This window comes from Budorcas taxicolor, chromosome 6, assembly GCF_023091745.1.
Source record: "Budorcas taxicolor isolate Tak-1 chromosome 6, Takin1.1, whole genome shotgun sequence".
In the NCBI taxonomy this organism is placed as follows: Eukaryota; Metazoa; Chordata; class Mammalia; order Artiodactyla; family Bovidae; genus Budorcas; species Budorcas taxicolor.
In genome coordinates, this window is record NC_068915.1 from 22476360 (window position 1) to 22504079 (window position 27720).

Here is a 27720-nt window from a genome sequence, read left to right on the forward strand (position 1 = left end):
AGAAGATGTGTCCTATGCATATTAAGCAGTAATTCTTATGTTTTTGATAAATTTAATAGACTTCAATTTGGTTGCTTGATGTAATAGAGAAAATGGAAGCATAAACTTATAAAGCATTAGGAGAGAAACTTCCATTAGGAGTTTTTCCAGAATTTTTTTTTTCAGTTTGTATTTGGAAGATAGCAATCATCGCTGAAATCAATAGAAATTTAAAAGTTGAAAAATAATAGAGAATAAACTAATATATTTTGGATACTTCTTGCATTTATTCTGTACACACTTTGAAGCAGGATTGTGAGAGTTACCAAACATTTTTTAACAGGAGTAATTCAGAATCTAAAGTATATACACATCATTTTTATTTAAAATCAAATACCGTATTCGTTTTTAAAATTGAAGTGTGAAATGAAATTAATCAAAACTAATGCAAGCAGTGACTAATCTGTATACTAATTATATACTCTATATACTAATACTACAGATAGTTTATAGTTAATTCTTATAAATGTATATATTGAGCTTATATTGTCTCTATAATAGGGAAGAAAGCAAATAAACTAATCTAATATCTAGTAATTTCAGTCAATTTATTATGAAAGGCTAAACTACTTTGACTTTGTGGCACTTTCTGCTTTCTGCCTGTTGCGGCTAGATGAAAATAACTTTTTGCTTTTCCAAATATTCAATTTATTTCTTTATTTAAAATTAGTGTGCTTACCCTTAAAGATAAAATCACCAACCATAGTTCTCCAATTTAATTGTATCAAGTATGACAGAAAAAAGCTATTAGACTTTAAAAATTAACTTGAAATTTTTGTTAATTAATTTTCTTTATGTATATATATATATACACACATATATATATTTGTCTCTTTCTACATTCTTAATTTTTTTATCATAGTGCACTTTTCAATATCCTTTGGTCATTTGTTTGATTTCCCTCGGCTTCCTAAATGATTTTCAAGTATTCTTAATGTTTAAGGTAATAAAAACAAATTTGTATTTAAAAAAACACTGAGGTCAAAGGGAAACAAGAGTTGCTCTCATTGTCTCTTAGGCTCTTATTTATCTAGGTTTTAAGAGATACTGATGTATTGATATGATTTTCTTTAAAACTTTGTTAGAAAATATTTATTTGAATACATATATTTGTGTGTGAGAGAGACAGAGACATATATTCATATATTGATCATCTCATATTTGTGACCTGATGTAAATTGTTCATGAAGTGAAGTGAAGTCGCTCAGTCGTGTCCGACTCTTTGCGACCTGTGGACTGTAGCCCACCAAGCTCCTCCGTCCATGGGATTCTCCAGGCAAGAATACTGGAGTGGGTTGCTATTTCCTTCTCCAGGGGATCTTCCCGACTATTAGGCCCTAAAATTTATTAGGGAGGGATGGTTGTTTGCTTTTATGAACTTTCCATAAGGTTATGTAGACATTTTAAGTCCAAATATATAATGTTCTCATGAAACACTTCATTGTTTAATCTTTTGTTACCACAGTTAGAAAAAAATAGTGCAGAGATTTTTTTTTGCACGTGTAAATCTTCCTCTGGAGCTGAGGTGAACTGTGGGTCTTTGACCTGTGCTTGGGCACTTCCATTCCTCAGAGACACTGTCTTCCCGACCCTATCCACATTTACTTGTTGCCTCAGCCTAACGCACCCCATCTCTTCTTTCTTGAAGACCTAGCCTTTGCATTGGAGGAGTGGGCCCAGCTCCTAGTTAGGCTCTAGCCTGCCTAACAGAGGCCTGTATCGAAGGTCACTGCTGCCCTTTGCTTACAGCTTTCTACAGAGCATATAATATTACAGTGTAGCAAAGATTCGTCCATCTTGCTCTGTTGTTGTTTAGTAGATAAGTTGTGTCCCACTGTTTGCCACCCCATGGGCTGTGTAGCCTGCCAAGCTCCCCTGTCCATGGGATTTCTCAGGCAATACTACTGGCGTGGGTTGCCATTTTCTTTTCCAGTGGATCTTCCTGACCCAGGGATCAAACCCACATCTCATGCACTGGCAGGTGAATTCTTTACCACTGACCAAGCTGAGAAACCTGTCAGGCTTGCTTAGTGCCTGGTTTAAAGCACACATTTTCGAATGCAAGCATGCGTTTTCTTGCGTTCATTTTGAATCACTTTTCATTACCCATAAAATGACAGTATTCAGCCTTGAAAATATATTTATGGGTAGGTAGGTTGTTTGAATAACCTACTCTGATTTTTGTTAGGTAAGTCAATTTTTTTTCTTCTCTAGAACTTACCAGTTTATCCTTGTTTGGTGTTGGGGTGGGGGAAGATGTTGCTTTGTGCCTGTTTTGTCTTGATATCATCTTTGAGGATTTTGTCCTGCTGAGTAGGCAAGGAGATCTTGCTGCTTGGCAAAGAAGGGGAAAACAGCTACTGTAACTACGTAAGCCTGCTTTTTGGGGAATACAAGCTGTATAGCTCTTGGAAAAGCAGCTACTGAAGTCTGTCCTGTAATTCCAGCAGAAGGACGGGAAAATATCCTGTGTCTGAAGTTAAACATTCTGAGGCTTGTTGTCACTGGTGTTCCTTCAGGTGCACAAGACTACCTGTTCACTGCAGCTCTGCATCAGCTATGAAAGATGCAAGATGCACCTCACAGGTGGAGAGAAGCTGGGAGGAGCTCAGCAGGGCTAACGAATGCAGCCATCTTTGAAGAGCTTCCTCCTCAGTGAGATTAAGCATCTTTTTCATGTTACATAAGCAATCTACCAACGTTTGCCGATCCATCCCATGCTAACCTGAGTGTGCTTCCATGTCCCTACTGGTTCTTAACCCTCCCAGATGCCATCCTGTATTCTTAACCCAGGCCTTTTGCGTATATTTTGTTTCTTTGGGTAGATCCAACATTTTTGCTCTTTGTGTTTGGAGTGTAATTTATAGTGCCTGTCAAGATTCACAGACAGTAATTATTCAAGAAGTATATTTCCACTGTTCAGCAGAAATGCCCACATAACTAGCGTCATGCCTTTGTCACGTAGTTTAGATTACAAAGATGGTATTCTGACAAATACAGGATCTGGGCACCATGTAATTATGCACTTGGTGGAGGGTCAGACACAGTCTTTATGTTTGTAGATTTCAGTGTTTTTCCTTTTTTTTTTTTAACAAAGACTCTCATATTCAGAGGCTAACATTCTATTGTACACCCTGAAGTGCTTTTTTTCCCATGTCACATATTTACTATTAGGACTTAGGACTCTGAAGGGCAAAAAGCACATTTGCTTTTGTTTTTCCTCATTGTTCAGTTCCTTTCTGTGTGTGCGTGCTAGGGTGCTAGTATGCTTCTCTTTGATAGGCACCTCTGTGGGAGAGGCATGCAAGATGGAGAGCACTGGGGTCAGGAAACCTGGGCCCTCGTCCTGTCCACTGGCTCAGGAACTTTGAGCTAATTCTGCAGTCAAGGCCTCAGATACCACGTCTGCAAAGTGACTAGTAGATCACCGTGTCTCCTCTGCCTCTAACATTTCACAGGTTCTTTCCCCATGTTTGTAAATTACAGCACTCATTATAACCCAGTGAGGGCTTATGTGTGGAAGAACTCAGGTTTTTTGAAGCTAGATACATGATTAAATGAAGATGTTGATACTTAATTACAATCAGTTGAAGCAAGGCTTCAGGTGTAGTTCTGAGAGTGTCTTTCTGGTCCTTATAGACGCACTTGTGTGTGTGCTCAGTTGCTGAGTCATGTCTGACTCTTTGCGACCCATGGACTGTCACTAGACTCCTCTGTCTGTTTGAATTAAGGTAATTCAGCCATCTTCCTATTTTTCTATTTCCATGACTTGTTTTCTTTTTTTTCTCTTAGACAACCCAATAAAGCTTTTTTTTCCCTGACCACATCTTGACAAAAAAGTGTACTACGTGGGAGTGTAAAAGGAGCTGGCACATTTTAGACTTTTAAGTATATATATATATAGCTATATATACTTGGCTGCAGCAGGTCTTAGTTGCGACATGGGGGGTCTTTGTTGTGGACTCTCAAGTTGTGGCACGTGGGCTCCGGAGCACAAAGGTTCAGTAGTTGCAGCTCACGGTCTTAGTTGCTCTGTGGCATGTGAGATTTTATTTCCCTAACCAGGGATTGAACCCACATTCTCTGCATTGCAAGTTGGATTCTTAACCATTGGACCATCAAGGAAATCCCATAAACAGCTTCAAAGTCTAGTGTATCGGCCACAACTGCACGCACTGGAGTTGTCCTGAAGATTGCTTGTATGCAGCAGCAGCGTACATTAATCTGGGCTGTGTGGCTGGTTACCCTTTCTGCAAATTCCTGTTCAAGTCAGACTCATGCTGATTTGGTTGGTTCGTTGTTTTTAGAAACCTCACACTGAATCAGCCTTTGAAGAACTTGAGAATGATTCACTGGCCAGAAACGTGTTCTCTGCCATGTCTTGGGTCGCCTGCCTGCTTGAGTTTGTGTGGAGCAAACTGTTAACTGCAGTGTGTTGTGCGGGGAACGGAACATCCGCTAGGACACTGCTGAGGCTGCAGGCCAGGGAAGACCTTGGTTGTAGAGAGCGGGCATGCTGGCTTGTTCTCCACCCTGTTCGGATGATGAGTTCCTGTCCTGTTTGGGCCCAGGGTTGATTAGTCAGGGTGAGGAAGGATGTAAAACTTGATGTAACTGAGAAGGAGACCTGGGAGGGGATTTTGAATCATGTACTAACCTTTCTTCTTTATTCCATCTAGTACTTTGTCCAGTTTTGAAATGATCTTGCATTCAGATTCAGGAGAGCTGGGGGTGATAGGTATTCTATAGGGAAGGATAATTTGTTAGTTACAAGAGATATGCTAGAAAGTTGTGCTCTAGAAATGGGTCTTGATTTATAAGAGGGAACGTTCCTTAACTAGATGTAAGATTATACATTATAAAATTAGCCAGTGGAAAGAAGAGACCGGGTGATAACAGAAAATTATTGTTTAAGTGTGCTCTGTGAACCTAAACTGCTGAAATTTTCCATGACTTCTGGTGGGACGGGTGGTACTCCATTTGGAAGATGAGAGAGCAAAATGTGTTGGTGTAGAGTTTGGTAATGACGAGAGGCTTGTAACTCTTCATGTTGGGTTTTTAATTTCTCAGCCTTAGTTTTTTCATTTCGTGGCACTCAAGGAAAATAATGGGATGAGCTTCAGAGGCATGTTGGTTTATTTTAGAACTTTCTGTGTTAGAAGCAGTAGACACTGGGCAATTTTGCCAGTAACCTTTGGGAGTTACTGTTACAGCTGGAAGCAGTTACAAGCAGCAGATTCTCTGTTGAAGAAGTGATAGAAAACAGCTGAAGAGCCTGCTTGACCTTAGTGGTTATTGATTGGTAGGAGGGGCCTAGAGACCAGAACTAAAACCTGTAGGTGGAAGGAAAAGTGGATTTGAGATCAGTGTAGAGAATGACTCCACTAGTCAGTCAGTCAGTTCAGTTGCTCAGTCGTGTCTGACTCTTTGCAACCCCATGGACTGCAGCACGCCAGGCTTCGCTGTCCATCACCAACTCCCAGAGCTTACTCAACTCACGTCCATTGAGTTGGTGATGCCATCCAACCATTTCATCCTCTGTCGTTCCCTTCTCCTCCTGCCCCCAATACTACCCTGCATCAGGGTCTTTTCCAGTGAGTCAGCTCTTCGCGTGAGGTGGCCAAAGTATTGGAGTTTCAGCTTCAGCATCAGTCCTTCCAGTGAAAATTCAGGAGTGATCTCCTTTAGGATAGTCTGGTTGGATCTCCTTGTAGTCCAAGGGACTCTCGAGTCTTCAACACCACAGTTCAAAAGCACAGTTCAAAAGCACAGTTCTTCAGTGTTCAGCCTTCTTTATAGTCCGACTCTCACATCCGTATGTGACCACTGGAAAAACCATAGCTTTGACTCAGTGGACGTTTGTTGGTGAAGTAATGTCTTTGCTTTTTAATATGCTGTATACATTGGTCATAGCTTTTCTTCCAAAGAGCAAGCAATCTTTTAATTTCATCACTGCAGTCACCATCTGCAGTGATTTTGGAGGCCAAAAAAGTAAAGTCTCTCACTGTTTCCATTGTTTCCCCATCTATTTCCCATGAGGTGATGGGACCAGATGCCATGATCTTCGTTTTCTGAATGTTGAATTTTAAGCCAGCTTTTTCACTCTCCTCTTTCACTTTCATCAAGAGACCCTTTGGTTCCTCTCTGCTTTCTGCCATAAGGGTGGTGTCATCTGCGTATCTGAGGTTATTGATATTTCTCCTGGCAATCTTGATTCCAGCTTGTGCTTCACTACTAGTCAAGGCCTCAAAAAAGGGAGGCGGGAGTTTTTGTCATTACACATGTTAAAGAAAGGTTAGAATGGCATTTGCGGGGATATATTTTAGGATAGAGAGCAGCAAGCTTTTCTGTAAAGGGTCAGGTAGTGAATATTTTAGTGTTTAGGTTCATGTGGCCTTTGTTGCTTTTACTCAACTCTGCCTTTGTGGCACGAAGGCAACTGAGAGCAGTTTGTGAGCAGCGAGCATGGGTGCTGTCTGGGGTGCTGGAACAAAATACTGAAGACTCAGCAGCTTCAGCCACAGAAATTGATTTCTCATGCTTCTGGAAGCTGGAAAAGTCAAAGATGAAGGTACTGGCCAATTTGGTTTGTGGCGACAGCCTGCTCCCTGGCTTGTAGATGGTAAACTTCCTAGTTATGTTCTCATGTGGTGGTGGGGGAGAGGGAGGGGGGAGATGGAGGGAGAGACAGGGGAGGGGAGGGAGATGGAGGGGGAGAGAGACGGGGAGGGAGACAGGGAGGGGGAGGGAGATGGAGGGGGAGACGGGAGGGGAGGGAGATGGAGGGGGAGAGAGACAGCAAAAGGGAAGGGGGTGCTCTCACCCCATGAAGCGGGGGAGGCAGGGAAAGAGGGAGGGAGGGAGAGGGAGAGAGAGAAATTGCTCTTTTTCTCCTCTTGTAAGGCTACCTTCCTATCAGAATAGGACCCCCACCCTTATGAACTCATTTAATGTAATTACCTCCTGAAAGACCCTGTCTCCAGATAGAATCACATTAAGGGTTAGAGCTTCAACACATGGAGTTTGGGTGGGAGAAATGATACAATTCAACCCATAGCAGCTGTGTTCCAGTGGAATTTTATCTGTAGAAACAGGAGGTAGTCCAGGTTTGGCCCACAGACTGCAGTTTGGCAGCCTGTGGTCTGGAGAAATGAAACACATCAGAAAGCAGGCTAGGTGATCTGGCAGCACACTTCAGCAGTTTTGCAAATGTGTGCTGTTTTGGTCAAAGACTCAGCTAGAGGACATATTTGATGTCTGGCATAGCTTGCCATCATGTTCTTCTATATAATAAAACCCTCTCCCCACTGTAGAAATCCTGAACACCACTAAGATATGGTTTGGGTGAAATTATCTGGGTGAGAGTGGCCACATTTAAAGGTTAAGTGTGCAGTCTCTAGTTTTAGACTGTCTTGGTTCACACCCAAGTTGTGCTGCTTACTAGCTGTGGGACCTTGGGTAAGTTATTTAACTTCTCTGAATCGGGTTTCTCATTTATAACATGATAATAGTGGAATTTACCTTATAGCAATAGTGTGATGCTTAAATAAGTTAATACATGTTGGGGTCATAATGCAATGCCTAGGTCATAATATGTTCTTAGTAAATGTTATTTCTTGAAATAAGAGATAGTAAGGGCTTTCTTACTGGCAGAAAGTGAAGAGGAACTAAAAAGCCTCTCGATGAAAGTGAAAGAGGAGAGTGAAAAAGTTGGCTTAAAGCTCAACATTCAGAAAACGAAGATCATGGCATCCGGTCCCATCACTTCATGGGAAATAGATGGGGAAACAGTGGAAACAGTGTCAGACTTTATTTTTTTGGGCTCCAAAATCACTGCAGATGGTGACTGCAGCCATGAAATTAAAAGACACTTACTCCTTGGAAGGAAAGTTATGACCAACCTAGATAGCATATTCAAAAGCAGAGACATTACTTTGCCGACTAAGGTCCGTCTAGTCAAGGCTATGGTTTTTCCTGTGGTCATGTATGGATGTGAGAGTTGGACTGTGAAGAAGGCTGAGCACCGAACAATTGATGCTTTTGAACTGTGGTGTTGGAGAAGACTCTTGAGAGTCCCTTGGACTGCAAGGAGATCCAACCAGTCCATTCTGAAGGAGATCAATCCTGGGATTTCTTTGGAAGGAATGATGCTAAAGCTGAAACCCCAGTACTTTGGCCACCTCATGCAAAGTGTTGACTCATTGGAAAAGACTCTGATGGTGGGAGGGATTGGGGGCAGGAGGAGAAGGGGACGACCAAGGATGAGATGGCTGGATGGCATCATGGACTCGATGGACGTGAGTCTGAGTGAACTCCGGGAGTTGGTGATGGACAGGGAGGCCTGGCGTGCTGCGATTCATGGGGTCGCAAAGCGTCGGATACGACTGAGTGACTGAACTGAACTGAAGGGCTTCCCAGGTGGCACTAGTGGTAAAGTACGTGCCTGCCAGTGCAGGAGATGTAAGAGATGTGGGTTCAGTCCCTGGGTTGGAAGATGCCCTGGAGAAGGGCGTGACCACCCACCCCAGTATTCTTGTCTAGAGAATCCCATGGACAGAGGAGCCTGGTGGGCTACAGTCCATAGGGTTGCACAGAGTCAGACATGACTGATATGACTTAGTATGCACACAAGGGAAGCCAGAGGCAATATAATTAGGAGCTAAAGGTGAGGCAAGTGTCAAAGATTTAGGGATATTTTAGAAAATAAATAGCTTTGGGTCAGATTGGAGTGCGTGCTTCCATTTAAAAATGATTAAAATGTGGTAAAGGGAATGTGAATACTTTTCTGAATAACCTTTTAGTTCTCCCGTTCTTGTATTATCACACTTTTGTGCTTATCCATATCCCATTATTCTCTTAGCTCATAGGTGCAGGGGCCATGTTTGTTTACCCTGGTTGCTATTTAAGTCCTATCACTTAGCAAAGTACATGGCATATAGATGGTTCTATTTCTTGGATTAATAATCTACGTTTAAAATACATCTTTATTTTTTGCACATCTGATTAATTCTAATACAACTAAGTTTATAACTTATTATATGGCTTAAAAACCCTTAGTATTTTTACTTTATAAAAAGGAAAAAGCAAGAGTTTATCAATCTTGAAGGATTTATACTATCTTTTCACTTAAAATTTTCTGCTTATGCCTTGTTTATAAAGTTTTTGTGACTTACGATTGTAATAGTTTTGAGTAGAAGTATATACAAAAAATATAACTTTGGTTATTCTTCTTTAGAATGAAAGATTAAACATTAAAACAGTTTTCACTGGACTCTTGATCATGATTGCATTTGTGGAGCACTTACAGTTTAGAAGCTGCTTTGGTCTTTTTTCAATGAATTCTACATAATATATATATTTTTTCTTTTTATACCTTAGATAACTATATGGAGACATGGAATCTTAAAATAGAGTCTTCTTTTGATGTTGTCAGTTCAAAGCTGGTTTCTGGTGAAGCAACTGTAGCCATCCCTGAATTAAACATACAGCAGACAAACAACATTGAACTTGAACATGGGGAAAGGACTGTTAAGCTCTGCGTGAAAATCGACAAGGTGAATGCGAGCACTTTCTGAGAGGCTACAAGATGGAAAGCAATATTGTTCAAAAGAAATGCTTAGAAAAAAGGAACTGAAAGTTAAGGGAAAATGTGCCTTTTCCATTTTCTCCTTTACTTTTAACCTCATATATTTTTTTGTGTGTGCTAGCTAAGGAATGATTTCTTCCAATTTTAAGAATAATAAAATGGAGGTTATGTGATTAATTTGGCATCCTCTCCTCTCAAGAAGTCAGGTGTGTTATAGTTTATTTTTTCTGCAGTATTTTCAGTATCTTAAATCCAAAATGCATCCTAACCATCATATTTGAATGCTGTGATTATTTTTGATACTGGTAAACTATTTTGAATATTGGTGCTTATTCTGAATACAGAATTCTAATTCTCAGCTTATAATCTTTCATGAGTAGAAGTGGACTGGATTTTACTTTGTCTTTTTCATTTTCTTTTCTTGCAATTGACAATTGTGAGCTGAAAAGGATGGAGCAAATCAGCATTCAGTAACTGTTCAGATAAAGTAAGAACTCAAAACGCTTTTCTAGTCGTGGGCTTGAAAGAAGAGTTCACCTCAAAGTCCAATTCTAAATGTTAAGAATGTAGAATAAATGTCAACTGAGTGTTGGAATGAGGATGAGATGGTTGGATGGCACCACCAACTCAATGGACATGGGTTTGGGTGGACTCCGGGAGTTGGTGATAGACAGGGAGGCCTGGCGTGCTGCGATTCATGGGGTCGCAGTCGGACACGACTGAGTGACTGAACTGAACTGAGTGTTGGGATGGGAAGACTTGTTTTTCTGAATGCCCACATTATTTTGTTCTTTTCGTTCTTTCTCCTCCCTTTTGATATAAATTAATCCATGCTAAGCTCCTAGCATGTCGTGGTTTTTAAATGTTATCTATGGATTGGTATAATTTGACATGAAACAGGGAGGGAGATTGATATTGCTCTGTGCTTGACTATGAGAAGTTGCTGTGATGCTCTGAATTACTGTATTATTTTGCTGAAAATATGCCACAGATTACTTAGACGAACTTAATATTATTCTTTAAAAGGCTGTTATTGTAGAAACTTGGTGGCCTCATGGACATGGAAACCAGACTGGGTACAACATGACAGTTACTTTTGAGCTGGATGGAGGCTTACGTTTTGAAAAATCAGCTAAGGTAAGCAAATACTTTAAGATATTTTGTGAAAAAAGTATATTTTTTTTGTTAAAATAGCAATACAGATCTTTATAGAAACAGAAGAAAACAACAAAACTTCTGTAACCCCACCACTTGGAGATAGTTGCTAGTAATAGTCATATGCATTTAAAAGCTTCTAATATATGTGTATTTGTCTTTTTAATGGGCCAGACAGTGCACGTTATTTTCTTTATATTCTGCTGTGCTTTAAATTGTGCTTTATGCCAACATAATAGGTATATGTAATTTTATTGTTGTTGCTTACTCAGTGCAACCCCTTGGACTGTAGCCCGCCAGACTCCTCTGTCCATGATGTTCTCCAGGCAAGAATACTGGAGTGGGTTGCCATTTGTTTTTCCAGGGGATGTTCCCGACGCAGGGATCGAACCCATGTCTCCTGCATTGGCAGGTGGGTTCTTTATTGCTGAGTCACAGGGAAGCCATATATAATTTTACAGCTCAAATATTAACTATAAGTTTCATGTGAAAAATAGAATCCCTTGTCCATCCAACCCTTTCTATTTCTGTTTTCTACTCCTCAGAATCAATACTTTTTAACTTTTACTTGTATATTCTGCGGATTACTTTCATTTCCTCAAATAACCTGCTTCTGCCAGTATTTCCTAATTTTTCAGTTTGGTATGTTATCTATGGACTTCAGACCTAGAGGATGAGGAACCTATATGATTCTCTCTGATGACCCCCCCCTTGGCCCCCAATATACCATCTTGCCTCCGTCTCCCTCCCAATGTAGTCATATGCCCATTTTTTGTTAACTCAGTTTTCAGTGTTTATACTATTATGTTATGAAAACTCTCTTCAAACTTGAACCACATGGTGTCCTGAAATTATATTTTCTTTCTTGTGCAATTTTCTGTTTTCCTAACAGTAAATAGTTGCCTCATGTTTCCAGTTTTTGTTTTTTCTTTTTTACTTCCTTTAAATCATATACAAACTCTCGAATGTACCTTTTAAATTTAGTCACACTCACTGGTAATCTATTTGTTGTTTATTATTATTATTATTTTTTTTTTAAATTTTGTTATATTTTGAAACTCTGTCTCCTAGAGCCATTTTCTCGTCTCCCTGATCTTGCTTGTTTACTGTCTAGACCTTCTATTTAACTGCAACTTCCTTTTATTATCATTCTAGAAATTCCCTTCATCTGTCTTCTAGGAGTTCTGAGTATTTCCTTCATCTTTCTCTTGGATTAAAAATAGAATCCTGATTCTTTAGACCCATGTTTCTTTCTCTCTCTCTCTTTTTTTTTTTTTTTTTGACCTTCCACTTATGTTAAAACACTTTCTTCAGTAGATTCCTGAGAATGTGTTGTAGATAAAGTGCAATTACATTCTAATCTCTGTTTTCTTATATAGATCTGTTTGTGTTTACTTCTGGAAGCTTTTAGGATTTTGTTATCTTTGATTATCTAATATTTGAAAATTCGAAAATGAGTGGATTTTTGTTTTTGTTGTGCTGGTTGTCTTGTGGGCTCTTCTGATCCTGAAACTCAGTCTGGTTTTGTTTTATATTTCTGGTACAGCTATTAATCAGAATGGACCTCCTAGAGTGAGAATTATTCTTAGATATCCCCTTCTTTATCCCATCTTGTCTTATTCTGTGTTCTGGGAAATTTACTTGATTTTATCTTAATTTTTTAAAACTTCTCATTTTAAGTTGGAGTATAGCTGATTAACAATGTTGTGATAATTTCAGGTAGACAGCAGAGGGACTCAACCATACATATACATGTATTCACTCTCCCCCCAACTCCCCTTCCTTCCGTGCTGCCACATAACGTTGAGCAGAGTTCCCTGTGCTATACAGTAGGATTATCTTATGTTTTAAAATTACATATATTTTGTTATCACTTTAACTATTTCTAAACAGTTTTGATATTTAAAAAATGCATCATATTTATATTTCACGGTTATAGTATCTTCTTATTGCTCTGAGAATTTTAATTATTAGTTTTGAAGTTCTCTTTGTATTTTTGTTTTCCAGATTCCTTTATTTCTTTACTTGTTTTAGGCTCTTTTATATTAGAGACTTTCCTGGAGTGTCAGTTATTCTTGATATGGATTCATTCTGAAGATTAAATCACAAAAATGCAGATGAGAAGACCTGTGTGAGCCTCAGTGTTCAGTATTCAGGTGGACATTCAGCTTTATCATGTGGTGATGCCCATGTGTGTATAGATCTTCTGTGTGTGTGTGTCTGTGTATCTGTATCTGTGTGTTTAGCTTTGCCAGTGAGGACATTCTCCAGTCTTGTGTCTGGGGAATATAAAACTGGTTGTTATCATTCAAAGAGTCTAGTGGCAGGAGGGGATTAAGCTTCTGACCGTCAAATGTAGTTTCATCAGTCCACCCCTCTCTGACAATGTGCTTTGTATCCTCAAGCCTCTCTGAGCTTCTCAGTTGCTCAGTCGTGTCTGACTGTTTGCGACCCCATGGACTGCCGCATGCCAGGATTCCCTCTCCCAGAGCTTGCTCAAAGTCATGTCCATTGAGTCAGTGACGCCGTCCAACCATCTCATCCTCTGTCATCCCCTTCTCCTCCTGCCTTCAATATTTCTCAGCATCGTGGTCTTTTCCAATGAGTCAGATCTTCGCATCGGCTGTCCAATGTATTGGAGCTTTAGCTTCAGCATCAGTCCTTCCAATGAATGTTCAGAACTGATTTCCTTTAGGATTGACTGGGTTTGATCTCCTTGCAGTCCAAGGGACTCTCAAGAGTCTTCTCCAACACCACAGTTCAAAAGCATCAGTTCTTCGGTATTCAGCCTTCTTTATAGTCCAACTCTCACATCCATACATGACCACTGGAAAACCACAGCATTGACCATATGGACCTTTGTCAGCAAAGTAATGTCTCTGCTTTTTAATACGCTGTATAGATTTGTTATAGCTTTTCTTCCAAGAGGCAAGAGTCTTATAATTTCATGGCTGCAGTCACCATCTGCAGTGATTTTGGAGTCCAAAAAAGTAAAGTCTCTCACTGTTTCCATTGTTTCCCCATCTATTTGCCACGAAGTGATGGGACTGGATGCCATGATCTTCGTTTTTTGAATGTTGAGTTTTAAGCCAACTTTTTCACTCTCCGCTTTCACCCTCATCAAGAGGCTCTTTAGTTCCTCTATACTTTCTGCCATAAGGGTGGTGTCATCTGCATATCTGAGGTTATTGATATTTCTCCGGGCAATCTTGATTCCAGTTTGTGCTTCATCCAGCCCAGCGTTTCTCATGACGTACTCTGCATATAAGTTAAATAAGCAGGGTGACAATATACAGCCTTGACCTCCTCCTTTCCCAGTTTGGAACCAGTCTGTTATTCCATGTCTGGTTCTAAGTGTTGCTTCTTGACCTGCATACACGTTTCTCAGGAGTTAGGTAAGGTGGTCTGGTATTGCATCTCTTTAAGAATTTTCCACAGTTTGTTGTGATCCACACAGTTAAAGGCTTTACTGTAGTCAGTGAAGCAGAGTGGATTTTTTTTCTGGAATTCTCTTGCTTTTTTGATGATACAACGGATGTTGGCAATTTGATCTCTGGTTCCTCTGCCTTTTCTAAACCCACCTTGAACATTTGGTAGTTCATGGTTCACCTATGGTTGAAGCCTGGCTTGGAGAATTTTGAGCCTTACTTTGCTAGTGTGTGAGATGAGTGCAATTGTGTAGTAATTTGAACATTCTTTGACATTGCTTTTCTTTGCAATTGAAATGAAAACTGACCTTTTCCAATCTTGTGGCCACTGTTGAGTCTTCCAAATTTGCTGGTGTATTGAGTGCAGCACTTTCACAGCATCATCTTTTAGGATTTGAAATAGTTCAACTGGAATTCCATCACCTCCACTAGCTTTGTTCGTAGTAACGCTTCCTAAGGCCCATTTGATTTCACATTCCAGGATGTCTCACTCATGGTGAGTGATCACACCATTGTGGTTATCTGGGTCATTAATATCTGTTTTGTTTAGTTCTTGTGTGTATTCTTGCCACCTCTTCTTAATATCTTCTGCTTCCTGTAGGTCCTTATGATATGTATCCTTTATTGTGCCCATCTTTGCATAAAATGTTCCCTTGGTAGCTCTAATTTTCTTGAGATCTCTAGTCTTTCCCCTTCTATTGTTTTTCTCTATTTCTTTGCATTGATCACTGAGGAAGGCTTTCTTATCTCTCCTTGATATTCTTTGGAACTCTGCATTCAAATGGGTATATCTTTCCTTTTTACCTGGAATCAAAAAAGAAAAGCTTCTCTTCTTTTTCCAGCTATTTTTAACACTTACTCAGACAGCCATTTTGCCTTTTTACATTTCTTTTTCTTGGGGATGGGTTTGATCACTTCCTCCAGTACAATGTCACAAACCTCCATCCAGAGTTCTTCAGGCACTCTGTCTATCAGATCTAATCCTTTGAATTTGTTTGTCACTTCCACTGTATAATCATAAGGGACTTGACTTAGGTCATACCTTAACGGCCTATTGGTTTTCCCTACTTTCTTCAATATCAGTTTGAAGTTTGCAATAAGGGGTTCATGATCTGAGCCACAGTCAACTCCCGGTCTTGTTTTTGCTGACTGTATAAAGCTTCTCCATCTTCAGTTGCAAAGCAAACCTCTCAGATGCTGACTGACAAAATGATAGGTGAACTTCAGGATCCCTCCTCCAAAACAACATGTTTCAGTTCTGCTTTGGGATTAAAACTTCTAAGTCATTATGCATAAAACTGCATCTTCATGTTACTTTAAACATTCGAAAATTGAGTCCAGATTGGGAATGGAGCTGTCTAGAGAAGACAGTGGGGAAAAACAGCCCTTGTACTTTAAAGTAATGCTGTTGAAGAACCTCTCGAGAAGGACCAATCCTCCCCTGCTCCAAATATACCTGGGACCGGAATTGAAAGCAAAATGCACCTATGGCTAATTCATACTGATGTATGGCAGAGATCAAACCATTATTGTAAAGCAATTATCGTTCAATTAAAAATAAATAAATAAAAAATGCAATAAAAGTGTTTTCCTCTGAAGGACTAACCATCTATTTTGCCTCCAAATCTTTAAATAAGTCATATGGTAACCTCAGATAGAGGATATTGAAGGACGCAATTTGACTTTGGTCTAAAGAAATGACTAGGTCCTGCCAGGACTAAGGATTGCTTGGTATTTATTAGCTTCAGACTACTTATTGTCCTTCAAATGCCATTGTCATGCATGTATGCTGGGACAATAAAGATGAGGTAACTTCAGTGTGGCTTGGGATAGTGTATAGTAAGTGGTGTTAATTACTTCCATAGCTTTTCTCTTCCCCTGACGTCAGCCTTTGGTGTTTGCGACTGGCACTGGCTGTGGTTGTCCTCTGGTGTCACCTCCCTTTTTTTTAAAATATAAATTTATTTATTTTAATTGGAGGCTAATTACTTTACAATATTGTATTGGTGTTATACATCAACATGTATTACCTCTTCTGTGGGCCAGACACCAAGCTCAGTTTGGAGCTCTACCTTTCAGGAGCTCGTTTTCTGTTTTGTGGTTGTTTAGTTATGCTCTGTATTTTTTGAGGCACTGTGAGTGTGTGTGTGTGTGTCCATAATATCTACAGGAAGCATGTCCTAGAGTTACCTAAAGAGCCAAGACTTTTCCCTCTCATTCTAACTGTCTTGACAGAAGACATGTGTGCTCTCCCATGTTGAGTTTCTTGTGAGTTATCTTTATGAAAGGGTAGAAAATAATGAGTCATTCCACCTTACCAGAGAAAAAGAAAAGGAACTTCTGAGTTGTTGTGTGTTGGATATAAGTCTATTTCAGTTCAGGCTAAAATGGTTGCATTATTGTTTATTAATATAAAGATGCCACTCTTTCAATTGATGAGCTACAGGAGTAAAGAAATAAGTAGTGCCTCACTCCTTGTGTTAATGCATGTTTGTGCAATGTGCCTGTTCGCCTGTAGAGTATTTTTGAAGCTCATTCATTCACTCAATACTTAGGGATCATCTACTGTGTTCCTGCCACTTTGATAGGCTCTGACGATAGAGCAGTGATTAAGACACCCTGTCCATTTCTTTCTGAAATTTTAGTAAAACTAATAATTCAGCTGGGAAATTAAATATTTGAACAAGCAATTGCAATAAAGTATGATACGCACTCTGGAGAAATATAGAGCACTGTGTGAGCACAGGGCAGGGCCACCATGGACAGACTTGCAGAGAAGGTGATCTGTGCCCTGAGGGAACAGTAGAATTCAACTGTGCAGTACAGCAAGGAGGCAGAGGGCAAGAGTGTGTCAAACCCAGCGTCTTGAAGGAATAGTGTGTGTTTGTGGAGGTGAAAGAAATTTCAGTGTGGCTGTTTGAGTCTGAGGTAGAACAGGATGATATTGTAAAGGTAGGCTTGGGCAAGATTCCATGGAGCCTAGTAAGCCATGTGAAGGAATTAGACTGTCCTGAGGACACTGGGGATTTCTGAAGGGTTTTAAGGGGAGAGCCAAAGAATGCTCAAACGACTGCACAATTGCACTCATCTCACACGCTAGTAAAGTAATGCTCAAAGTTCTCCAAGCCAGGCTTCAGCAATACGTGAACCATGAACTTCCTGATGTTCAAGCTGGTTCTAGAAAAGGCAGACGAACCAGAGATCAAATTGCCAACATCTGTTGTATCATCAAAAAAGCAAGAGAGTTCCAGAAAAACATCTATTTCTGCTTTATTGACTATGCCAAAACCTTTGACTGTGTGGATCACAATAAACTCTGGAAAATTCTGAAAGAGATGGGAATACCAGACCACCTGACCTGCCTCTGGAGAAATCTGTATGCAGGTCAGGAAGCAGCAGTTAGATCTGGACATGGAACAACAGACTGGTTCCAAATAGGAAAAGGAGTACATCAAGGCTGTATATTGTCACCCTGCTTATTTAACTTCTATGCAGAGTACATCATGAGAAACGCTGGGCTGGAAGAAGCACAAGGTGGAATCAAGATTGCTGGGAGAAATATCAATAACCTCAGATATGCAGATAACACCACCCTTATGGCAGAAAGTGAAGAGAACTAAAAAGCCTCTTGAGGAAAGTGAAAGAGGAGAGTGAAAAAGTTGGCTTAAAGCTCAACATTCAGAAAACGAAGATCATGGCATCTGGTCCCATCACTTCATGGGAAACAGTGGAAACAGTGTCAGCCTTTATTTTTGGGGGCTCCAAAATCACTGTGGATGGTGATTGCAGCCATGAAATTAAAAGACCCTTACTCCTTGGAAGAAAACTTATGACCAACCTAGATAGCATATTCAAAAGCAGAGACATTACTTTGCCAACAAAGGTCCATCTAGTCAAGGCTATGGTTTTTCCAGTGGTCATGTATGGATGTGACAGTTGGATTGTGAAGAAAGCTGAGTACCGAAGAATTGATGCTTTTGAACTGTGGTATTGGAGAAGACTCTTGAGAGTCCCTTGGACTGCAAGGAGATCCAACCAGTCCATTCTGAAGGAGATCAGCCCTGGGATTTCTTTGGAAGGAATGATGCTAAAGCTGAAGCCCCAGTACTTTGGCCACCTCATGCAAAGAGTAGACTCATTGGAAAAGACTCTGATGCTGGGAGGGATTGGGGGCAGGAGGAGAAGGGGACAACAGAGGATGAGATGGCTGGATGGCGTCACTGACTCGATGGACATGAGTCTGGGTGAACTCCGGGAGTTGGTGATGGACAGGGAGGACTGGCGTGCTGCGATTCATGGGGTCGCAAAGAGTCGGACACGACTGAGCGACTGAACTGAACTGAACTGAAGGGGACAGCAGTGATCATACTTGTTTTATGTAGATTATGTAGATAAGATTGGAAGAATGACAGGATTAGGAGGCCAGTCAGAAGATTATGGTGGTAACTCAGGCACAAAATGACTACTGCTGAGGAGTTAGATTTGAGAGAGATTAGGAGGTAAAATTTGAGAGAAATTTAGGAGGCTTAATGATGTATAGAGATAGGAGAGGATGATTTATGAATGATTCTTAATTTGCTGGTTTGTGCCCCTGTCAGGTGGCAGTTCTGTGTTAAAGACTCAGAATGAAGAACACATTTGGAAGATGAGATGAAATGAAAATTATTTCTGTGTTACAGGTGTTTTGTGTGGAATGATTGAGGGATATCCCCACAATAATATTTGATGAGCACTTCATTATGTGTGTCTAGAGTTTAAGAATTAGATCTAAGTTAAAGATGCAGAAAGTCAACAGAATATAGATCATTTTAGCCATCGTCAGGGGATGAACTACTTAAGTTACTCAAGTAATGGAGGCCAAGCTAGATATTTGAGGAAAGCGAAGACTGAAGAAAAGGCTGGAGAGAGCTAAGGCACTGTGATAGGACTGTGAGGCAGCACTGGGGTTGAAAACTGTGTGTCTCTTTTCTGAGAGTCACAGTATCTTCACTTTGAAAGAATTATTGATTTCTTTTTTTAATTTTAATTTTTTAACACCAAAAACATTTCATAATGAGATATAGCTGATTAACAATGTTGTGGTATTTTCAGGTGAACAGCAGAGGGACTCAGCCATACATATCCATGTTTCCATTCTATCCCAAACCCCTCTCCCATGCAGGCTGGCACATAACAATGAGCAGAGTTCCATTTGCTGTACAATAGGTCTTTGTTGGTTATGTGTTTTAAATATAGCAGTGTGTGCATGACCTTCCCAAAGCCCCTAACTATCCCTTCCCTGGCAACCCTAAGTTCATTTTCTAAGTCTGCGAGTCTGTTTCTGTTTTGTAAGTAAGTTCATTTGTAACATTTCTTTCTAGATTCCACATATAAGGGATGTTGTATGGTATTTCTCCTCTGTCTGACTTTCTTCACTCAGTATGCCACTCTCTGGGTCCATACATGTTGCTGCAAATGGCATTATTTCATTCTCTTTTAATGGCTGAGTAATTCCGCTGTTTATATGTACTATATCTTTATTTTTTTCTCTTGTAGAGAGAATTTTTATTTTGCAATGTTTTCAGTATGTTCACTTCACGTGTCTTTCCTCTCAGTTAGCTGGAGCCTCCTACACAGTTTGGTAACTTGGAGTCAGCTCCAGTGAGAGTATATTCCCCTCTGCACATCCCATATACTTCTTAACTTCGGGAAGAATGAAGTGGCCCTAATGTTTATACAGCTGAAAGCAAAGCCCTAATTGGCACTCTGACAACATAACCATTTATTGATCCATAGGACATTTGTACTGTTTGCCCTTTCCCCTTACTGTATCCTGAAGCCCAGTGACTGGTTTCCAGGGTGCCCTGATGTCAGCTCCCGTAGCCTCATTCCTCTGCTCTCATAACACTCAGCACAGTGAACACTTGTAACTACTGATTTACTGAATTGCTCTGTTTTTCTCAGCAGAGTGTGAGCTCCACGAGCAGGACTCCTGTTTCACGACCTGTCTCCTCAGCACAAGGCATATTATGATTGCCCAATAAATTATGTTGAATTTAAGAAAATGAAAGTTTACCTTAAAAAAAAAATCTGTCATATGATAGCACCCGGGTTAATTGTTACCTTTGGGGAAGAGAGATGGGTAGTGACAGGGCAGGGGCATGAAAAGGCTGCTCTCCTTTCTCTTCCTCCACCTGCTTACCTGGACACGTTCACCCCTTGATCATTACGCAGCTAAACTTGCGATGGTGTGTCTCCTGAGTGTGCTGTGGTTGGTTAGTCACTCAGTTGCGTCTGACCCTTTGTGCCCCCATGGGCTGTAGCTTGCCAGGCTCCTCTGTCTGTGGAATTTCCCAAGCAGGAACGCTGGAGGGGGTTGCCATTTCCTTCTGCATATATGCACAGTATCTCCTCTGTCCATCCCTCTGTTGGTAGACATTTAGACTGCTTCCATGTCTTGGCTACTGTAAACAGTGTTGCAATCAACATTGGGGTGCGTATCTCTCTTCGGGCCATGTTTTTCTCCAGATAATGCCCAAGAGTGGGATTGCAGAGTCATATGGCAGCTCTATTTTTAGTTTTTGAAGGAACCTCTATATTGTTCACCATAGTGGCTGTATCAGTTTGCATTCCTGCCAGCAGTGCAGGAGGGTTCCTTCTCTCCACACCCTCTTGAGCGTTTGCTGTTTGTAGATTTTTTTGATGATAGCCATTCTGACCCATGTGAGGTGATATCTCATTTTGCATTTGCGTTTAGCATTTCGTTTTGGTTTGCATTTAGCAATGTTGAACATCTTCTCATGTGTCTATTGGCTATCTGCATGTCCTCTTTGGAGAAAAGTCTATTCAGGTATTCTGCCTTTTTTTTTTTTTTTTTTTTTTGAGTGGGTTGTTTTGATGCTATTAAGCATCATAAGCTGTTTGTAAATTTTGGAGACTAATCCCTTATTGGTCACATCATTTGCAAATATTTTCTCCCAATCTGGGTTGTCTTTTTATTTTGATTATTGTTTCCTTTCATGTGCAAGAGCTTTTGAGTTTAAGTAGGTCTCATTTGTTTATTTTTGCCTTTATTTCCATTATTCTGGGAGATGGATCAAAAAAGATGTTGCTGTGATTTATGTCAGTATTCTACCTATGTTTTCCTCTTGGAGTTTTATTTTGTCTGGTCTCACATTTAGGTCTTTAATCCATTTTGAGCTTATTTTTGTGTATGGAGTTAAGGAATGATCTAATTTCACTTTTTTACATGTGGCTGTCAAGTTTTCCCAGCACCATTTGTCAAAGAGACTGTCTTTCCAATATCATTTAGTCTTTTCTCCTTTGTCATAGAATAATTGACCATAAGGTACATGGGCATATCTCTGTGTTTTCTATCCTAGAACTACTGATTTCTGATGGTGACATTTTAGGCTGGTTTGGTGGTGTTTTGCAAGCCATTATAGGTATGTGGTACGGACTTCCCTGGTGGCTGAGACAGTAAAGCGTCTGGCTACAATGCGGGAGACCCGGGTTTGATCCCTGGGTTGGGAAGATCCCCTGGAGAAGGAAACAGCAACCCACTCCAGTACTCTTGCCTGGAAAATCCCATGGACAGAGGATCCTGGTAGGCTACCGTCCATGGGGTCGCAGAGAGCTGGACACGACTGAGCGACTTCACTTTCACTATAGGTATGTGGTAGGTTTAAAATCGTTTTCTGAACCCTCTGCCTACCCTGATTTTATACATGCTAATTATATTTATATTTGAGCAATACTTTAAAGTTTAGGTGAGACTTGAATCCAAAACTCAGTATATTTCTCTTCTGTGATTTTTGAAGTTATCTTCTTATTCTGAAATGTTAGGGGAATGATAATTCTGTGTCACATAGGAGTCAAGGTACTATTTTATTTAGCTCATTCAAATCATAACAATAACACTTTAATCAGTTTTGTAATTTTGCTCCTTAGGAGATTCAGAAGAGAGCTGTGAAGGTGATTAGAGGAGGAAAGGATAAAGGAAAGAGATAATGTAACTGGAAGGCGAGATGATTCTTTGTTATTTATGGTATTTTTTCATTCAGCTGTAGTAGGACCGACCTGAGGGAAGACGAGAGCTTGAAGTGGAGTGTTTGAGGTCGAGGTTACTCCCAGGAGAGGCTGTACCAGAGTCAAGGCTGTTTATGCTAGAATGAGTAACTAAAGAGCAACTCCAAACTCATTTGCAGGGAACTTTAAAGAGTGTTTATTTATGACCATTTGACTGGGGTGGTAGAAGTTGAATTGAATTATCTCTTAATGCCTTCCTACACTTCCATAATTGCTCACAAGAGGAAATCAGAATGATGTAAAAATTTGAGCTGTTTTGCAAATTTCAGAAATCAATATTGGCATCTGAAATATAGATTAAAAGTACAAATTATTGCCAAATTTGGTTAAGAGAGCTGATACCTAATTCACCTTTGTTTCCATCTAGAATAGTTCTTCCAGGGAATTCAGTTTCTTGCCAGTCCCAAATTTCTTAATGTTTTCAAACTTGCCAGTATTTTAGCAAGTGAAGAGATGTGACTGCTACTTGCCATCATAATCTGTTTCCTGGCAGGAGTCTCTTAGTCTGAGTTCTTTCCAGCCTTTATTTGGTGGGAATGTGTCAGACTGGGGTTTGTGTTTATTTATTGCAGAGTGTAACACAAGAGAAAAGAAACGGAACAGAAGTAAAATGCTTAATGAATGATCAGAAGTTGAACACTCATCTAGCTGTCATCCTGACCAAGGAACAAGAGCATTACCAGCACCTCAGAGGCTCCCGGCTCTTGCCAGCTTCCCTAATTACTACCCTCTTTCCTTTCTGTGGATCCACAACTGGCTTCTAACACTATAATTTATTTTTGCCTGGTTTTCAGTTTTGTTTCCATGGAACTAAATCATTTGTATGCTTTTGTGACTGGCTAACTTGGCTCAACATTATATTTGTGACATTTAGATACGTTGTGGTGTGTAACCCTAGTTTGTTTACTTACACTGTTTTGTAATATTTCATTGTGTTACACTTTCTGCTGTTGAGATTTGGTAGTTTCCATTTTTGGCTTTTCTGAATAATGTTGCTATGAACATTACTGTATGACCCTCGGAGCACATATTCCCCCACCAGAATTTCTGCTGGCAGTGAGATTGCTGAATGCTAGGGTATGCGTGGGTATAGCTTTTACAGAGAGTGCTAAACTGTATTCCACAGTGTTTGTATTTCACCTTTACTCAGCATGCTCACATGCTTGTTAACACTCAGTACTGTGTGAGAGAGGAATTTTTCCCTCATCTCCGTCTCTCCGGCCCTCCCTTATCAGCTCTCTATTGTTCATGTTTCCTGATGGTTTCATTGTTATCCTGGGCTTGCTTTATGCAAAAATATTTTCATATTTTTAAAGTATCTCATTGAAATCCATATTGTTAGGCTTAAGTCTTTCTTGCTTGTCTTCCATCGACATTAGACATGTGCATTTTAATTTTTATGTTTACTGGACAGGTCACAAGACAGCAGCACAGTCTCATTCAGAATGCCTTGGGGAAGTTACAGATTTTGGTTGTAGCCCATGTAGCAGAGATGTACTGGGTCTTAAAAAGAATGCAGGCATTGTGGGGAAGGGAAAGTGCTGACTGTATTTCTTTTGGATAGGAAAGAATATCTTGTCTGAAATTTGTTGTTAAAAGGAGTAACTTTGGAGCAAATAGTTTTAGTATGACAGGAGATAATATGAGGCAAAATTAATGAGTACTTTAAATTACAAAAATTAAAGTAAGTGTTGGGATATTATAAAGTCTGTCAAGCAAGTTATTTCAAGAGGAACCTTAGAATGAGAGTCATGTTACTAAGTGAAAGAAGCTAATCTGAAATGACTCCAATTATGTGATATTCTGGAAAAGACAGAACTATGGAGACAGTTAAAAGATCAGTGGTATTGCTACAGGTTGGGAGGTAGAGGGAGAGATGAATAGGTAAAGCACAGAGGCTTTTTGGTACAGGGAAACCACTCTGTCTAATACCATAATAGTGATGGATACATCCATTATGCATTTGTCCAAACTCATAGAATGTACAACATTGTGAGTGAACCCTAATGTAAACTATAGACTTTGGCTGGTTATGAGGTATCAGTATGGGTTGATCAGTTGTAACAAATGTGCCACTGTGGTGGAGGATGCTGATAATGGGGGTAGATATTCATGTATGGGATCAAGGGATAAGCTTTGTGCCTTCCTCTCAGTTTTGCTGTGAGTCTTAAACTGTTCTGAAAAACTTAAGTCTTTTCTTAAAAAAAAAACTTGAAGTAGAGAAAAGTGTGAAATCTGATGTGTCATATATAATATTTTGCTTGGTAAGTGCATATTTGGGTTCATATATGAAATGTTGGCTTCCCAGGTGACTCGTTGGATAAAGAATCTGCCTGCAATGCAGGAGACAAAAGAGACGTGGGTTTGATCCCTGGGTCAGAAAGATCCCTTGGAGAAGGGAATGGCAACCCACTCCAGGATTCTTGCCTTAAGAATCCCATGGACAGAGGAGCCGGGTGGACTATAGTCCACAGGGTCCCAAAGGGTCGGACATGACTGAAGCGACTGAGTGCGTATGAGAGAGATGTTTTACTAATTTTAATATCTTTAGAATTGAAATTTTTTTTTACTAGATAATTGTTTTAAAACTAAGGAATCAAAATAAAACGTGACATCAGTGGTGGCAGTTTTTAAAAAAAACCCCAAAGTAACTTGGAATTCTTTTTGGTAGCACTCCAGATGCTCCATACAGAGATCAAATGTGTGAATTAATCAGCTATGTCCATAGAGAAGGTGATAGAGTTGAAATAAAGAAATAGTCTTCTATTTATGGAAAGACTGCTGCTGTACTCACAGGTATCTTAAAACATCTGGATCGTTTTTTATAACCCTCCGTCGTGGTTAGCTCCATAAGAGTACTGCATGTGTGGCCAGTATCAACAGTGGAGTTCATACAAAAATCAAGGAGATTAATCCCAAAGTTTACTTCTGCCTCCTGAAAATCATTCTTTGCAACTTGCAGAATTGGCTCTTCTGGAAACATCTCTTTTTTAAAAAAATTACTAATTTTTGTCTGTGCTGGGTCTTCATTGCTGCATCGGCTTTTCTCGAGTCCTCGCAAACAGGGGCTCCTTTCTAGCTGCAGGGTGTGGGCTCCTGATTGTGGTGGCTTCTCCTGTTGGGGAGCACAGGCTCTAGGGCACGCAGGCTGCAGTAGTTGTGGCTTGCAGCTCTAGAGCACCGGTTCAGTAGTTGTGGCTCACAGGCTTAGTTGCTTTGAGGCATGGGGGATCTTCCTGGACCAAAACCCACATCTCCTGCATTGGCAGGTGGAGTCTTTACCACTGAGCCATCAGGAAAGCCCAGAAATATCTCTTCATCTGTGAAGTTTTCTGGAAATTTGGAAAACTTTTATTCATTCTTTTTAATCTCAATGCATCATTGACAAAAGCTGCAGAAAGTCTTTCCTCGACAAAAAGAATGCTCGTTATGAAGCTAGGGCACCAGAAGGCTGAATTTTGATAAGTTAATCTCGGCTTTGAAGTCCCATGTGAGTCAAAGAAAATGTGGATATGTATGAATCAGCTCATTTGTGTCCTCTGCTAAGTGTGGCTTTTCTCTTCTGAATTTTTTTCTGTCCTTAGTGTAGAATTTTAGATGATGTTAATCAGATACAAATATATATGCTTTAAACAATGTACGGTGAAATTCCAAGCTTTTAAAACTCTTAAAAAATTTGAAGGCTATTTTGCAAAAACAAACTGAAGAAATGAACATTTACATAGGAAAAGAAAACTCCCAAATTTGAAGAGGAGTGCCAGGAGAAGCAACAAGAAATGCTGATCTTACATTGCCTGAAGAAATCAAAATAGTGAGGTTGACCGTCCCAACCATTTTCACCAAGAACTGGAGCCTTGTTTGAGCTGCATGAAGTACTAAGCAACATGGATAGACATAGAGATTATCATACTAAATGAAGTAAGTCAGAAAGACAAATACCATGCGATATCACTTGTATGTGGAATCTTAAATGTGATGCAAATGAACTTATCTATGAAACAGACTCACTGCATCAGTGAGTAGCTTTTTTCATTCCAGTAGTATTCCATATTGTATATATACCACATCCACTGTGTCCATTTCTCTGTTGGACATTTAGGGTGTTTCTGTATCTTGGCTATTGTGAATAATGCTGTTAGGAACACAGAGTTGCATGTATCGTTTTGAATTATAGTTTTATTTGGATATATCACTAGGAATGGGATTGCTGGCTCATATGGCAACTCTATACTATTTTCCATAGTGACTGCATCAACTTACTCTCCCACCAACAGTGTAGGAGAGTTCCCTTTCCCCATACCCTCTCTAGCATGTTATTTTTAGACTTTTTAACAATGACCATTCTGACTGACATGAGGTGTTATCTTATCGTAGTTTTGATTTGCACTTCTCTAATAATTAGCACCGTTGAGCATCTTTTCCTGTGCCTGTTGGCCATCTGTATCTGTTCTTTGGAGAAATGCCTATTTAGGTCTTCTGGCTATCTTTTGATTGGGTTACTTGGTTTTTTTATATTGAGCGGCATGAAGTACTAAGTGAAGTCGCTCAGTGTGTCTGACTCTTTGCGACCCCATGGACTGTAGCCTACCAGGCTTCTCTGTCCATGGGATTTTCCAGGCAAGAGTACTGGAGTGGGTTGCCATTTCTTTTTCTAGGGGATCTTCCCAACCCAGGGATTGAACCCAGGTCTCCCGCATCGCAGGCTGACGCTTTAGCATCTGAGCCACCAGGGAAGCCCTGGAAGCCTGAGCTGTTGGTAAATTTTGGAGATTAATCCCTTGTCAGTCACATGATTTGCAAACATTTTTCCCCCCCAGTCCATAGGTTCTTTTTGTTTTGTTTATGGTTGTGGTTTCCTTTGCTATGCAAAAAGTTGTAAATTTGATTAGATCCCATTTGTTTATTTTAGCTTTTATTTCCATTGCCTTGGGAGACCAGCCTAAGAGAATTTTGGTATGATTTGTGTCAAAGGATGTTTTGCCTGTGTTCTCTGCTAGGAGTTTTATGGTGTTAGGTCTTCTGTTTAGGTCTTTAAGCCATTTTGAGTTTATTTTTGTGTATTGTGCCAGGGTGTGTTCTAACTTCACTGGTTTACGGGCACTGATTTACAGCTTTCCCAGCACCACTTGCTGAAGAGACTTTTTCCCATTGTATATTCTTGCCTTCTTTTGTCGAAGAGTAACTGACCATGGGCGCATGAGTTTATTTCTGGGCTTGCGTTGTGATGGGTCTTTTATGCATGTATGATATTGTAATATAATGCATGGGTTATTTGAAAAATGTTGATGTCTGGAGATTTTTAAATGTTTCCAGATGTTAAACCATTTCAGTATATAAAATCACATTCACATTTGGTAATATCTCAGTCAATAACTTCTGCAATGTTTTCAAGTATTGGGAAGTTCTCAAGCTCTTGGTAGGGGGTACAAGTTTTCCTAAATCCTA

General features: G+C 40.0%; 1 protein-coding gene across 1 annotated transcript in view; it reads left to right on the top strand.

Annotated features, from left to right (window-relative positions):
* MANBA (mannosidase beta) overlaps nt 1-27720 on the top strand; it is a 117139-nt gene that overhangs the window by 22674 nt on the left and 66745 nt on the right. The window contains exons 6-7 of the mRNA XM_052642182.1: nt 9418-9593; nt 10652-10762. Of these exons, the coding sequence (XP_052498142.1) occupies nt 9418-9593; nt 10652-10762 (287 nt within the window). The remainder of the gene's footprint in view (nt 1-9417; nt 9594-10651; nt 10763-27720) is intronic.